Below are 14,156 nucleotides of genomic sequence, written 5' to 3' on the forward strand. Positions count from 1 at the left end.
TACCAGTGTCATAAAAGGCAAAGAAAGGCAGAGTAACTATTCCAGAAGAAAGGACGCTAAACATAGATGACATTAAATATACTATTTAATCTTGGATTGGGTCCTGGATGGGGGTGGTGATTAGAGAGAGAATACTGTAGATTAAAGAAACATGTCAGTATTAAATTGCTTGATTTTGTCAATTATTTTGTGGTTAGGTTAGTGAATGTCTTTGTTCTTGGTGGAAAAATGAGGAATTTTTTCTCATGTCTACACTTTAATCTCACATGGTTCTGAAAAAAAATATGTAAATGTAGAGAAATGGAGAATGAAAAGGCAACTATGAAAGAAATAGTAAAATTTGTTGAATCTAGGTGAAAGTATATGGGAGTTCTTTGAATAATTCTTGACCCTTTTCTGTAAGTTTAAATTTCTTGCATATTAAAAGTTAAAAACAGGAAGGTAACCAATTTGGGGGAGTAGGGGAAGCTGTCAAGTAGGGACGAGGATACAACATTTCTCTGAGCTCATTTTGAGATAAACAAGTTGACTTTTCGTTGATTCTCCAGCTCTGACCTTTTATCACACTTCAGTCCTTGACAAACTTCATTAAGGAATGGGAAGCAACCAGTCATGGGTCACCGAATTCATCCTGGTGGGATTCCAGCTCAGTGCGGAGATGGAAGTGTTGCTCTTCTGGATCTTCTCCCTGCTCTACATCTTCAGTCTGTTGGCAAACGGCATGATCTTGGGACTCATCTGTCTGGACCCGAGTCTACACAACCCCATGTACTTCTTCCTCTCACACTTGGCCATCATTGACATGTCCTATGCTTCCAGTAATGTGCCCAAGATGTTGGCAAACTTAGTGAACCAGAATAGAACCATATCCTTTGCTCCTTGCATTATGCAGACATTTTTGTATTTGGGTTTTGCTATTACAGAGTGTCTGATTTTGGTGGTGATGTCCTATGATAGGTTTGTGGCGATCTGTCACCCCCTCCAGTACACTGTCATCATGAACTGGAGAGTGTGCACAGTCCTGGCTGTCACTTCTTGGTCATGTGGATTTATTCTGGCTCTGGTGCATGCAATTCTCCTCCTCAGATTGCCCTTCTGTGGGCCCCGGGAAGTGAACCACCTCTTCTGTGAAATTCTGTCTGTCCTCAAGCTGGCCTGTGGTGACATCTGGATCAACCAAGTGGTTATCCTTGCTGACGGTGTGTATGTCTTAGTTGGGCCCCTCTGCTTAATGCTTGTCTCCTACATGCGCATCTTCTGGGCCGTCCTTAAGATCCAGTCAAAGGAGGGCCGCAGAAAGGCCTTCTCCACCTGCTCCTCCCACCTCTGTGTGTTTGGGCTCTTCTTTGGCATTGCTGTGGTGGTTTATATGGTCCCAGAGTCCAATCAACAAGAAGAGCAGGAGAAAATACTGTCCCTGTTTCACAGCCTGTTTAACCCAATGCTGAACCCTCTCATCTACAGCCTGAGGAATGCTCAGGTGAAGGGCGCCTTGTATAGAGCACTGCAGAAGAAAAGATCCATGTGAAGGGGAGATAGAGTCTTGTTTGGTTGGAGATTTCCTTTTAAAATGTGATTTGCTGAAGCAAAACCTCAGAAAAATTTCCCAATTTGATGTTTGATATAAAAGTGGTAATTGCTGAAATTCTAGCTCTGATAACGGGGCCAAGTTCCATGGAAATCACGTCTTCTAAACTTCAGAGACAATGTTAGGAAATGGGACAGCTAAATTATCAGAATATTTAGTCTTTCTTTTAAGAAGTATTCAATTGTCTTTATTTTTTAAAGCCAGGAATGTTAACTTGTGGAGAAAACTTTAAATGTAAGAAAATTGTATCAATACATTTCTCTAGCTTATGTATTTAGATATATGTGACTTCTTATCACCTTGTGGTAGCTGGAAACAGTACAGTAAAATTAATACCATAAGAGAGAACTTCCAAAGTAGACCTGAAATTTTAATATAGAAAATATTGCCAAGTTATATGAATCTACGTCACCAATTATGTGGTCAGTGAAATAAGAGTTTAGAGAAACTCTAAATTCCTTAATGGCAAAATTGAGGAGTAAAGGATAAAACTTAGCAAATTCTTTAGTCCAAGGAGAAACTATATTAAAAATCCTAAAATATACTAAAGGGTTTGGATTTGGTCGAAGGGAAAGTCATTAGTAAATGTTTAAATAGCTCTAGAGGTAAGTGTTTTGAGCATTGCTCAAACATTACATTTAATTTTGGGTTATAATATTTCTAATAAGGCAAGATTTAATCCTGTTGAAGTTCTTAAAAATTTTCCCACCAATATTTTTATAATGTTTGAACCAACTTATCTGAAGATAGTTTGGGGTAGCACCGAGCAACATGAGACAACTAGGATATAGCCAATGTCATTTCTCTTTCATGGTGGCAAATGTTCCCTGGATTTATGAAACCACATTGAACAACTGTCTTCATGATGCTAATAAGGATAAAATAATTAAAGGTTTCTCTTTTTTAATGATTCAATATTTGTATATATTGCAAAATGATCACCACAATAAGTCTAGTTAACATGTGTCACCATACATAGTCAGAAAAATTTTTTTCCTGTGATGAGAACTTTTAAGATCTAATCTTAGCAACTTTCAGATATGCAATACAGTATTATTAACTATAGTTACCATGCTGTACTTACAATCCCCATGATTTATTCATTTTTTAACTGTCAGTTTGTACTTTTTGACCCCCTTCACCCATTTTGCTCACCCTCCACCCCCTGCCTCTGGCAACCACCAATTTGTTCTCTGTCTCTGTAAGGTCTTTTTTTTTTTAGATTCAACATATAAATGAGATCGTATGATATTTGACTTATTTCACTAGTCTAATGCCCTCAAGGTCCATCCATGTTGTCACAAATGGCAAGATTTCCTTCTTTATGGATGAATACTATTCCATTATGTGTGTGTGGGGTGTGTGTGTGTGTGTGTGTGTGTGTGTGTGTGTACCACATTTTCTTTATCCATTCATCCATCGATGGACTCAGTTTGTTTCCATGTCTTATCTATCATAAATAAGACTGCAATGAACATGGGGGTGCAGATATCTTTTTGAGTTAGTGTTTTCATTTCCTTTGGATAAATACCCAGAAGTTCATATTGTAGTTCTATATTTAATTTTTTGAGGCACCTCCATACTGTTTTCCCTAGTGGCTGCACCAATCTATATTCCTACTAACAATGTACAAGGGTTCCCTTTTCTCCACATTCTCACCAACACTTGTTATTTCTTGTCTTTTGATAATAGCCATCCCAACAGTGTGAGGTGATATCTTATTGTGATTCTGATTTGCATTTCCCTGATGTTTAGCAATGTTGAGCACCTTTTCATGTGCATGTTGGCCATCTGTATATTTCTTTGAAAAATGTCCATTCACATCCTCTGCCCATTTTTTAATCACATTGTTTGTTTCTTTGGCTATTGAGTTGTATGAGTTCTTTATATATTTTGGACATTAACCCCTTATCGGATATATGATTTGTAAATATTTTCTCCCATATGGTAGTTTGCCTCTTCACTTTGTTGATAGTTTCCTTTGCTGTGAAGAAGTTTTTTGGTATTACATAAAATATATCATGATGTTAATTATTGTCTATTCTTTGACAAGTCATGAAAACTTTATTTACCTCGAGTTATAAAATTCTAGAATAAGCAAAAATTAAACATAATTAACTTTCATATTAAAAATATATAGTAACCAAAGCATAAAATATACAGTATTTAACATGGTAAGCAAATCTAGGTGTTGAAAAAGACAAGGAACCAAAAAGGTGAATGTATCTACCTGGTCCTCTAATTGATCAGGTCTCAAATATCACCTCCTCAAAGACCAGCCTGTTTCAAAGACTCCCACTTGACTTCACTAAGTGACTTTCAACCATACCACTCCAGTTTATCTTTTTACACAAATCACTTTACAAAATAAACAGACCTCAAGAATAAAAGCAGAATAGAGGTTTTTTTTCTGGCAATGTGGTGGTTGAGCAATTTTCAGATGTTTTGGTGGGAGAATTTTCTGACATAGCTATATTTAAAATTGATAAAGAGGCAATAAGAAATTCTTCTTGTCAGTCTTTCCCTTTTCATCAGGAATAAAAATCTTTTCCAGAAGCACTCCCTCTCATCAGATTTTTTCTTGTATTCCATTGGCCAAAAGTAGGCCAAATGGCCATTTCTAAACCAGTCACTGATAAAGAGGATGAAATTGAGAGGTTGGCTTAGATTAATCATTAGAGGTTTAATCCTCTTTGGCTCAGGATGAGGTCCACTTTCTCTGATAACTTTACTACCTAAGACCTGAAGAAAATGAGCACCAGGTCAGCAAGGAAGGGGTAATGGCCAGAGGGCAGACAACTAGCAGCATCTGCCAGATGGTTTCAGTTCTGAAGCAAGTCTTCTTAATCTTGAGAAGTAGGAAATTGAAGTGTGCTAATTATTTCATCCATAGGTCTTTGATAGTCTCTCCAGATAAGACATAGTGTTTTAAAAATCTAATGACTACAATCTCTAAAAATAATGAAAAATTATTCTTATATCAAGGAGATGGTATTAAGAACCACATCTTATAGTTAAAAAAGGACTCTGAAGCAGAATGAGTATGTTAGTTACATAGTAGGTACTTTTCCTTCTGCTACATTAAAAATATATATATACTTAAAAATAGCATGAGAAGTATTAATCAAGTTTTATAAAAAATATTTATCGTTATCTCTTTATCTGTCTCTTCTTATATTTTTCTAAGGGCACAGAGATACGTGGGATTCCACCAAACCAATGTGTGGGTGATATGGTTGTATTTTTCTGAATTTCTTAGCTTATTTTTAAATGGGGAAAATATTCTTTTTACATACACAAAAAAAAAGGCAAAACACTTTCCTAAAATATCATGTGATTACATTTTTGTTAAAATTTTCATCTGTCTGCCCTATTAGTCTTAGATCTGTATATATTTATGGAGAAATCTTTGGGATATCAAGCTATTAATCATAATGGATATTTCAGGGTGCTGTGCTCTGGAATAAGCTTAGATTTTTTCTTTGTACTTTTCAGAATTGCTTTTTTTAATACAGATGGAGTTATGACCTTAAACAATAAATATTGCATTTTTTCCCTAAAAGTGGGTGGAGAAGATGATGGTAAACAGAGGTGGACACATTTAAGAACCAGGTCACACAAGTACATCTCTCCTGTTGACACTGGGTGTGAGCAAGGGGAATGCAGACTTCTCTCTCTTGGTCAGCTGTGTCCCTGAGCACCTATAACCTAGACCGTCCAGTCACATTACTGGTCTCTGATGAACATTTGATCAAGGAAGACAGTGGTGGTCAGCACCAACTCCTCAACCCCTGAGCAAAGTGCAGTGCGCTGCTGGGATCTTGTTCATCAGCCCCATCAAGGGAGGCAATTCCCAGAGAAGCCAACTGCCATAAGAGAGACAAGCACCCCCACTTGAAGCTAGAAGCCCAACATCCACAGCACATCAGCAGTGGCGGGAGTTTGAAAAGAAAACTTAAAAGAAAACATAAAAGAAAATTTATGAGGCCAATATGTTCCTCACCTGACTCTCTAAGCGGGAAGTACATATCAATTAAATGCTTACGGCTACAAGCAAGAAAGGTGATGTTGACTGATTGCCTGTTTTTCCCTCTGCTTAGATTCTTTGTGCCCATTGCTATGGCTTTCTACACATGTCAATCCTCCTCAGCCACCTCAGATAATACATCCATCCCTCAGGAGATTTCTGTGCTCTTTCTAATTGGACTGGATCTTTCCTAGCAATTCCATCTGCCTTTATTCTGTGTTGGATGGTTTAGTTCATTAATCTCACGTCCTCCTCTTTCTTGGTTTACTCTCTTGTTTTGATGGAACACATCCTACAATAGCTCATATGGTTAAAAAGGCATACCATGACAGAAGTTATGGTGAAAACAGCCATCAACATGTCTAATTTCTCATCACTGCTTACATTATTTTATCTTTTCTGAATTCCCCATTGAAATTCTATGTGCTAAGTGGACTTAAAAAAAAAAAAGACAGGACTCAATCCCTGTGAAAGAGGAATTACTGTCTCAGAGATGGCAAAATATTAAAACGATACTTAGGTGCAGCTGTAGGTATTGTATTGTGATCTACAAATACTTTTATCTCTAAATTGACCTTCATTTAACAAAGTTCCATCACTAATGATGGAGCCAAGTATGCTTTGTAATCTTTATTCTTACTAAAATATAAAATATTAATCAATATAAATATTAATAACACAAGAAGTCTAAGACTATTCTCAATAAATGTTTTTGTTCTATCCATTTCAAAGATTAAAAGCAAAAAAACATAGAGATGAATCATGACACCTCTTTGTATCCACAGTAGGCTATGTTAAATGTCATCATATTGTCCTCATCAAAAGAAATACAAGAAGCAATTATGCATATCTGAATGAACATGCACTAAATTTTTATCCTTACCCCTTATCTGGGTGTTCATGAGTGAAATTTGTCTTTCTGTAATAATCTTGCTTTCCTTGTAAAATACAGGAAAATGAATGATAAAAATACTAAAAGTAATCAATTATTTAAGCACAACCTTGAAGGATGTTATAATAAGTGTTTTTATTCTACCAGGGAAGACTGATTTGGGTTGGGATATTTGAAGAAGACTCCATTAGTTCTTTGAAGAATGGTTTTATGTTTGAAGTCAACTGGGTAATACAAGGAGAAAATTGACTTGAAACACTGACTAAGAATTTCAAGAGCAACAGTACTGAGGAGTAGGACTTCAGTGAAGTAGAGAGCGTGTGTGGGAGAATAAGGAGGTAAGTGGAGTGGGGCTCTTACTAAAATGTGCTAAGATTTTAGTAAGACACGGATTATTTTAAGAAAACAAATAACCTCAATTTGCCTACTCTGAAATATACTTTACTGATCTCCAAAAGATTAAACATATTACTTTTATTTTGAAGTCCTCGTTCCACCACAGTTGAAGAAGTAAGACTCTCTAGAGAACTAGATTAAGATGGACACTTAGGAAGTTAGACCTGGAAGGACTTGACAATCATCAAACATTATCACTTAGTGCGAGAGAGAGAGAGAGGGTCATTTTAACTGTAGGCCTTAACCCAAGATGAAGAAATAAAAATATGGCTCAGAAATCTGGAGATGTTGGAAATGGAGGGCAAACTAAATACAATTAAAGGAGAGGTGTACCTAAACCGCCCAGTCAAAAATATTTGTTTGTGTATTTGCAGTGATTATTTGGCAATAACATTTGCTCCATTGGGAGATAAGGTATTTCTCTGAGATGACGTCTTAACAGGATCCATGGGACACCTTCTGTGAGAGATCAAGAAATCACAGCCTCTCTTCTACAGTCATACAGGGGGAATCAGAATGGAGCATATTTAAGACTGATAAAATGAGAATCGGGGGAAATGAATTTATGACACAATCTTGAATTTTTTTATTCTCTGTGTCAGGGTCTTGCATAGTTTAGAGACACCCTTGTCTCACCCAATCCCAAGCAAACACAAAGGAACACACATAAATCCCAAACATAATAATTCCCATGGGATACTGACAGAAGAAAATGAGTTAACGCGGGAAATGCACTCATTGGTTCATCTGCCCATAGGAAAGTAGCAAACTCCTTAAATCTCTCTGGAGAGAACAAGAGTAGATGCAATGCCATGGGTTCTCTCCCTTGAATCATTATTTGTGTCTGTAAGGAGAGAGCTGGTTTCAAATGATGACAGAAAAAGCCCTCCCTTTCAGAAGCAAGTCTGTCATAAAGCTCTGTACTGAGACCTGTGTATCTGGGCTTCCCCTCCCAGTGAGGCCCCTTTAGAGAGGAGAATCAATCCCAGCCCTTCCTTTCTGTGAGGTTTCTTCTAAGCTCAAGGCCATGTTTGATAAAAGAACACAGATTATACACTGTAAGGAAAAGTGGTTCATCAGCCCTGAGAAGGGTTTTGCAGGTGGGAAATGGGAAAGGGGAGTGAATGAACTCACTGGCTCCAGGGATCAGTGACTAAATGCCTTCCGTGTGTGGTCCTAAGCCTGTCATCATAACTAGGGTCCTGAGGGGATCTCTAGGGACCACTACCTATCCCCATCGTGTGGCCACGATACCTCTGAGCCTGTAGGTCCCTCCAACCACATCCCACTCGTCATCCTCATGTGGCAGCTCTTGGCTTGGTCATGACTGAGTCAGAGAAGAGGAGTCAGCTAACCATCCATGGAGCAGATCAACTGGCTCAAGGGCTACAAGGAACTTCAGGGGCCACGTGGCCCAGGTGCCTCTTCTTAGAAATAGAGGATCCTGAAGGCAGAGGTGAGTGGTTTGCTTGCACTGAAATTGATGTTCCTTCCCTCTCTGCTAACTGATTGCCCCCAGAGATGCCTGGACACATTGTCTGACCAAACAGGACACATTTCTCACTTGTCCTGGAGATAGATGGCATTGTCTTACAGGGAAAACCCATTGTCTGTTGGTACAGATTCTCTTCTTGTTCCTTATTTTAATAGAGGAATGTTAAGCATATAATATGCCTCCTTATGATTATTGGATACAGAAGTTACTCTCCCTTTCAATTCCCCCAAAATATATCTTCAAACACTTCTTAAGTGTCTTATGTGAGTTAACTCATTTAATTCTCTCTGCTATCCTATGAGGTAGGGTTTATTATTCACCCCATTTTGCACCCGGGAGAACTGAGGAACAGAGAAGCACAGATTGACCGCAAAGCTGGGATTTGAACCCAGGCAGTTGGGCTCATAATCCATGATTGCTTGTTTGTTTTTTAAACTGTGCTACTCCTTAGGGTGAAGCTGAGTGTTGAAGTAACTATTGGAGATGGTAAGTAATCTGAGTAAGTGTGAAAATTGGACATCTCTGTGCTGCCCTAGAACTCTATCTGTGACAGCCCAGGGCTCTCACTCTCAGAGAGTGACCAATAGAATCTTTTACTTCAGGTCAGTGTAAATATCCAAATATGGCCCCTTCCCTTCACAAGATTGACTCTCCCCCTCACTTTGGGATATCTGGCATGGCAGAATTGCCATTTGAGTTTTAAAACCTGTATTTTCTTCTTCAATCCAGGAGAGTGGTGACATTAAAGGATTCTTCTATTTCTTTAAATTCCTTTTTAAATTTAAATTTAAAAATCAGCATATAAATATGTTAATGGAAATGAAAGTAAAATGTGTGTATAGCTAGCCACTATTATACAGCTGACTCCTCATGAACCTGTAAAGAGTACATTTGGCATCCAGTATTACAGTGGTTTGTCTGTAGTTCACGTCTGATGAAATGAGTTGATTCACTAAGAATTCTATTTGCCTCCTTATTTGTTCTTGCCACTTGGAAATAGTTTTTTCTACACTATTGGTTTCTTTCAGAAGTATCTTACCTGAAAAAAATTATATGCAAAATCGTTTAAGTCCAGATTGCTCTATTTACAAACTTTGACTAGATGAATGATCCTAATCATTTGCAAAAAGGAAGCTAATGATGTGCATATTTGATAGCTGAAGCATCCACGTGCCTGCTCTCCTAGGTCACTGGCTGGGTGCAGGAGGAAGACACATCAACATCTCAGATGAGCCCACTGGGCTTTTCCTTTGCTGCACTCCCAGGATTCCATCTCAGGTCTAGACAGGCTGCCCAGGCCCTGTGCTCAGCCTGCCTGCCCTTCCTCTTCAAGCTCTCACCCACACTCCACCTCCTGGAGGTCTCCCAGGATGCATCCAAAGATGATCTTTAGAAAGAGATTTACTCTTCCCAGCTTCCTGTGTCTTTATTAGCTCTAAAGACATGCACTCGGGACTTTTTCTGAAGCCGTTGTCTAATTTTCTGTCATTACTTTTCTTCCTTTCTTACCATAATGACAAGGTGTGCTTATTCAAGAAGAGCCTTGAAAAGTTACAAAATATCCATGCCTCTGGAGTTCTCAGAAATTAAGAGCTCTCTGACGTCCCATTCAGCTTGATTCAGTGGGACCAATTAACATATTTCTTGTGTCCATAATGGGCCATCTTCCTTCTGTCATCAAATTTGTATATTCCAGAAAGTTTGGCAGTTTCCATTTCATACATCTGCTAATCAGAAGTTCAATATCTGTCCTTTAACTGTGTTCTGCTTGCATGAAATTAAAATAAATCAATTAATAAGAAGTCATTGTACAGCAATCTGCTCAGATAAAATCGATCCAATAATATTGGAGTGACTGTGTAAGATATTTTACTGACCACAATTTGCTGCTATTTCTTGGGAGTTCCACTGAAGTGTCCACTCAAAACTTAGGGAGTTAATCTAAGAGGGCCCCCTCCTTTTAAGAGAAACACCAAATCCATGTAGGCATAGACACATAAGTTCACATGAAAGAGAGTAAATGTCTCTCAAATTTGCAATTTCATGGCCCTCTGATCAAATGTGTCCACTAGTGAGCACGTTGGTCAACCACAGGAATATAAATAAGGGGAATTCACAGAGGCCAAGTTTGACGTGCGTCCCTCCAGCAGTTTCTAGGGAAAGAGGAGGCCTTCATGAGCCAACATGGGACAATGTTCCCACTAGAAAGCAGGCTGATTTTAAGTGAATTTTTTTAAGAAATTGATGGAAAGATACCTGGATTAGAAGACAGCTCAAATCCCTGTCACTTCTGATTCTGCGTTTGCAGGGACTGGTTTTATTGTTGTTCTCAATTCTTTTGGTTTTTAACTTGAAATGCCCAGAGTCTACAATGCAGATAAGAAAACTAGAAGGGCTTTGAAATGTGCTCCTCTGAATGACAAAGATCACTTTCTTTGACCTGTGCAACATCAGAACTTTGCTCTGCTTGTGCTCTCCTTCACATTTTAGTGGATGTTTCAATAATTTTCAACTGAATTTAACATCTATTTCTACTTTTAGTCAATAGAAGATCTTGATATTTTTCTCTATCAGGACAATTTAGAAAAAAATTCTCTTTAAAGAAAAATGAGGGACCAGCCCGGTGGCACAGCGGTTAAGTGCACGCACTCCACTTCGGCGGCCCGGGGTTCGGATCCCGGGAGCGCACCGACACACCGCTTGTCAAGCCATGCTGTGGTAGCGTCCCATATAAAGTAGAGAAGGATGGGCATGGATGTTAGCCCAGGGCCAGTCTTTCTCAGCAAAAAGAGGAGGATTGGTACCGGATGTTAGCTCAGGGCTAATCTTCCTCACACACACACACACAAAAAAAAAATAAGAAGAAAAATGAGATTGAGGTTTTCAATTTCCCTTTTCTGGTCAAAGCTTAACTATTTATCATAATACAGTGACTTATTTCTCCCATTTGAAGCTCTAAGAAAATCGGCTCTGATTTGAGATTCTTGTGAAAATTTGGTGAGGTTTATTGAAAAACACGGTTTATATCTTTAACAAAATTTCTCTTCCAATTACAATCATAACCATTATCCCACCCCCACCCCCAAAGGGGACAGAACATGCTCTGCAGGCTGTAACCTGAGGATAGAAATGTATCTCACCAAGCAGGAGAGCAGAGAAGGGGCATCCTCAGTTCCTTTTTCCTGTTTCACAAATCGTATCAACTAGAGGACAGAGAGGGCAGCTGTACCCCAAAGTGCTTCATCCAGAGTAGAGAGGTTACTCCCCTAAATGGAAATGTAAGGAATAGATGACAAATATAGCCACTACTTCCACAGAATATGTCTCCCCTTCAGAATATCTACCTTATCTGGTGCTGTTCCTCCAGATCCTAGAACAGAGGCTCGAATAGGTGATGCACTCAATGAATATGTGTTGAGTTATTATTGAAATATAAATTTAAACTGTAAAAAATTATTCATATATCAAATTAGCAAAGGTTAAAACTGGTAATTTGTAATATTGCTTACCTGTTGGAGAGAGACATAATTCTCACGCACTGTCAGAGGGAGGAATTGGTACAAATTTTCTGCCCGCTAATTGGCAATAGATATTGACAGCCTTAAAATGTCTATATCTAGAAAGAACTAACCAACTGATGCTCCAGCTGATCCCGCTCCCTGTGACCTGCTCAGAGTCCATGAGAACAGCAGGAGGTGGTCAGGATGGTAACAGGGATGAGGAAGGTCTTCATGGGATTTGATGGCAATGGGAATTGCCAAAGCTGGGAAGATGTCCTGATGACAAACAATTCTGTCACACCAGAAAGTAAGATAAGCTCTGGGATTTGTCTCTCTTTTAAGTTATAAAAGGGAAAAGAGACAACATCCAAACAAAATTAAAACACAACAATCATAAATGCGCCCACTCTAATGTAAATTCATTTTCTCCTTTTGAGTTTTGCATTGAAATGGCTGCAAAAATGTCATCATGTTTAACTGAGTTCAAGATAAGATACGGACGTGTGTTCATTGCACGAAGCAAAAAATTCTTTCACTTATGCCTAAATTTCTGTATCAATTGCTGATACCAAAGTAAATAAAACTCTCAAAATAAAACTACGAACACTGAAGATGAAACAGAGGTACCAGGAGATGCTTCTAGGGAGTATTAGCTGCTGAAAAGGAGGTTCTTACAAAGTTTTAAAGACACTACAAAACAGAGAATTTACTTAGAGGGATTGGAAATCTGAAATAAGTAACTAGAAAAGCATGTGAGAAAGTAAATGGATAAACAAGCAACATATAAAGAACAGAGAACCCCAGTCACTTCATACCTTGGACCAAGAACACAAGCAAGCCGAGGACATGAAACTCGCTCCTACAGCAGACGTTGTCTCAGGATCATCTCTCTACAACTACATTAATAGTCAAGACTTACGCCCTCGAAGGGAGCCGGAACACTTGAATTCTCCTAAACAACATGCATGCGCATGTGTGGATGCTACTTGGTAGAGTATATAATAATGCATCCTATTATTTCATCAATAACGTATTTTATCATCTGTAATAAATTATATCTATATCCTATTATTCCATTGATACAAGGGGAATTTCTATCTGCTTTGTATGAGCACAATGAGTTAGTTTCTACAACCTATCTAAAAATAAATGATAGAAAATCGATACACAGTAATACATTTCAAAATGCTCACTCTGGAAAATTCAGTAAATATTTTATGTCTTGATTGCCCTGCAGCACTATTTTCCTGTCGTGGACATGGACTTGTCTGTCTCTGCCACAGGAGCATGGCAGACAACCACACGTGGATCACAGAAGTCGCCCTGCTGGGATTCCAAGTGCACCCAGCACTGGAGTTGGTCCTCTTTGGATTTTTCTCTCTCTTCTATACCCTCACCCTTCTGGGGAACAGGGTCATCCTGGGGCTTATCTGCTTAGACTCTAGGCTTCACACCCCCATGTACTTCCTCTCACACTTGGCTGTTATTGACATGTCCTATGCTTCCAATCATGTCCCCTAGATGCTGGCAAACCTTGTGAGCCAGACAAGAACCATCTCCTACATTCCTTGCATTATGCAGAATTTTTTGTATCTGGCTTTTGCTGCTACAGAGTGCCTGATTTTGGTAGTGATGTCCTATGATCGATTCATGGCGATCTGCCACCCCCTACATTACACTGTCATCACGAGCTAGAGAGTGTGCATGCTCCTGGTCGTCAATTCCTGGATGTTTAGCTTCATCTTGGATCTGATTCAGTTATTTCTCATCCTGAGGCTGCCCTTCTGTGGGCCTCATGAAATCAACCACCTCTCCTGTGAAATCTGGTCTGTCATCAAGCTGGCCTATGCTGACACTAGGCTCAACCAGCTTGTTACCTTTGCATCCTGTGTTGTTATCTTATTTGGGCCCTTCTGCTTGGTGCTGGGGTCCTACACGCGCATCCTGTTTGCCATCCTCAGTATCCGGTCTGGGGAGGGCCGCAGAAAGGCCTTCTCTACCTGCTCCTCCCACCTCTGCGTGGTCGGGCTCTTCTTTGGCAGAGCCATCATCATGTACATGGCCCCCAGATCCTGCCATCCTGAGAAGCAGCAGAAGATCCTTTCCCTGTTTTACAGTCTTTTCAACCCTATGCTGAACCTGCTGATTTACAGCCTGAGGAACGCAGAAGTCAAGGGGGCCCTGAGGAGAGCACTGTGCAAGGAGAGGCTTGTGTGAGAGACAGCAGAGATCGTCATGGGGTAGGGGGCTTTGCTCAC

At 39.2% G+C, this 14,156-nt stretch overlaps 1 protein-coding gene and 1 pseudogene across 1 annotated transcript; both read left to right on the top strand.

Annotated features, from left to right (window-relative positions):
• The first annotated feature begins 595 nt into the window (after positions 1–595).
• Positions 596–1,528, top strand: LOC131422538 (olfactory receptor 2A2-like). The gene has a single exon (XM_058569870.1). The coding sequence runs from the start codon at positions 596–598 to the stop codon at positions 1,526–1,528; it is 933 nt and encodes a 310-aa protein (XP_058425853.1).
• Positions 1,529–13,185: 11,657 nt separating this feature from the next.
• Positions 13,186–14,115, top strand: LOC131422547 (olfactory receptor 2A14-like; annotated as a pseudogene).
• Positions 14,116–14,156: the final 41 nt, after the last annotated feature.

This window comes from Diceros bicornis, chromosome 3 (assembly GCF_020826845.1).
Source record: "Diceros bicornis minor isolate mBicDic1 chromosome 3, mDicBic1.mat.cur, whole genome shotgun sequence".
Taxonomy (NCBI): domain Eukaryota; kingdom Metazoa; phylum Chordata; class Mammalia; order Perissodactyla; family Rhinocerotidae; genus Diceros; species Diceros bicornis.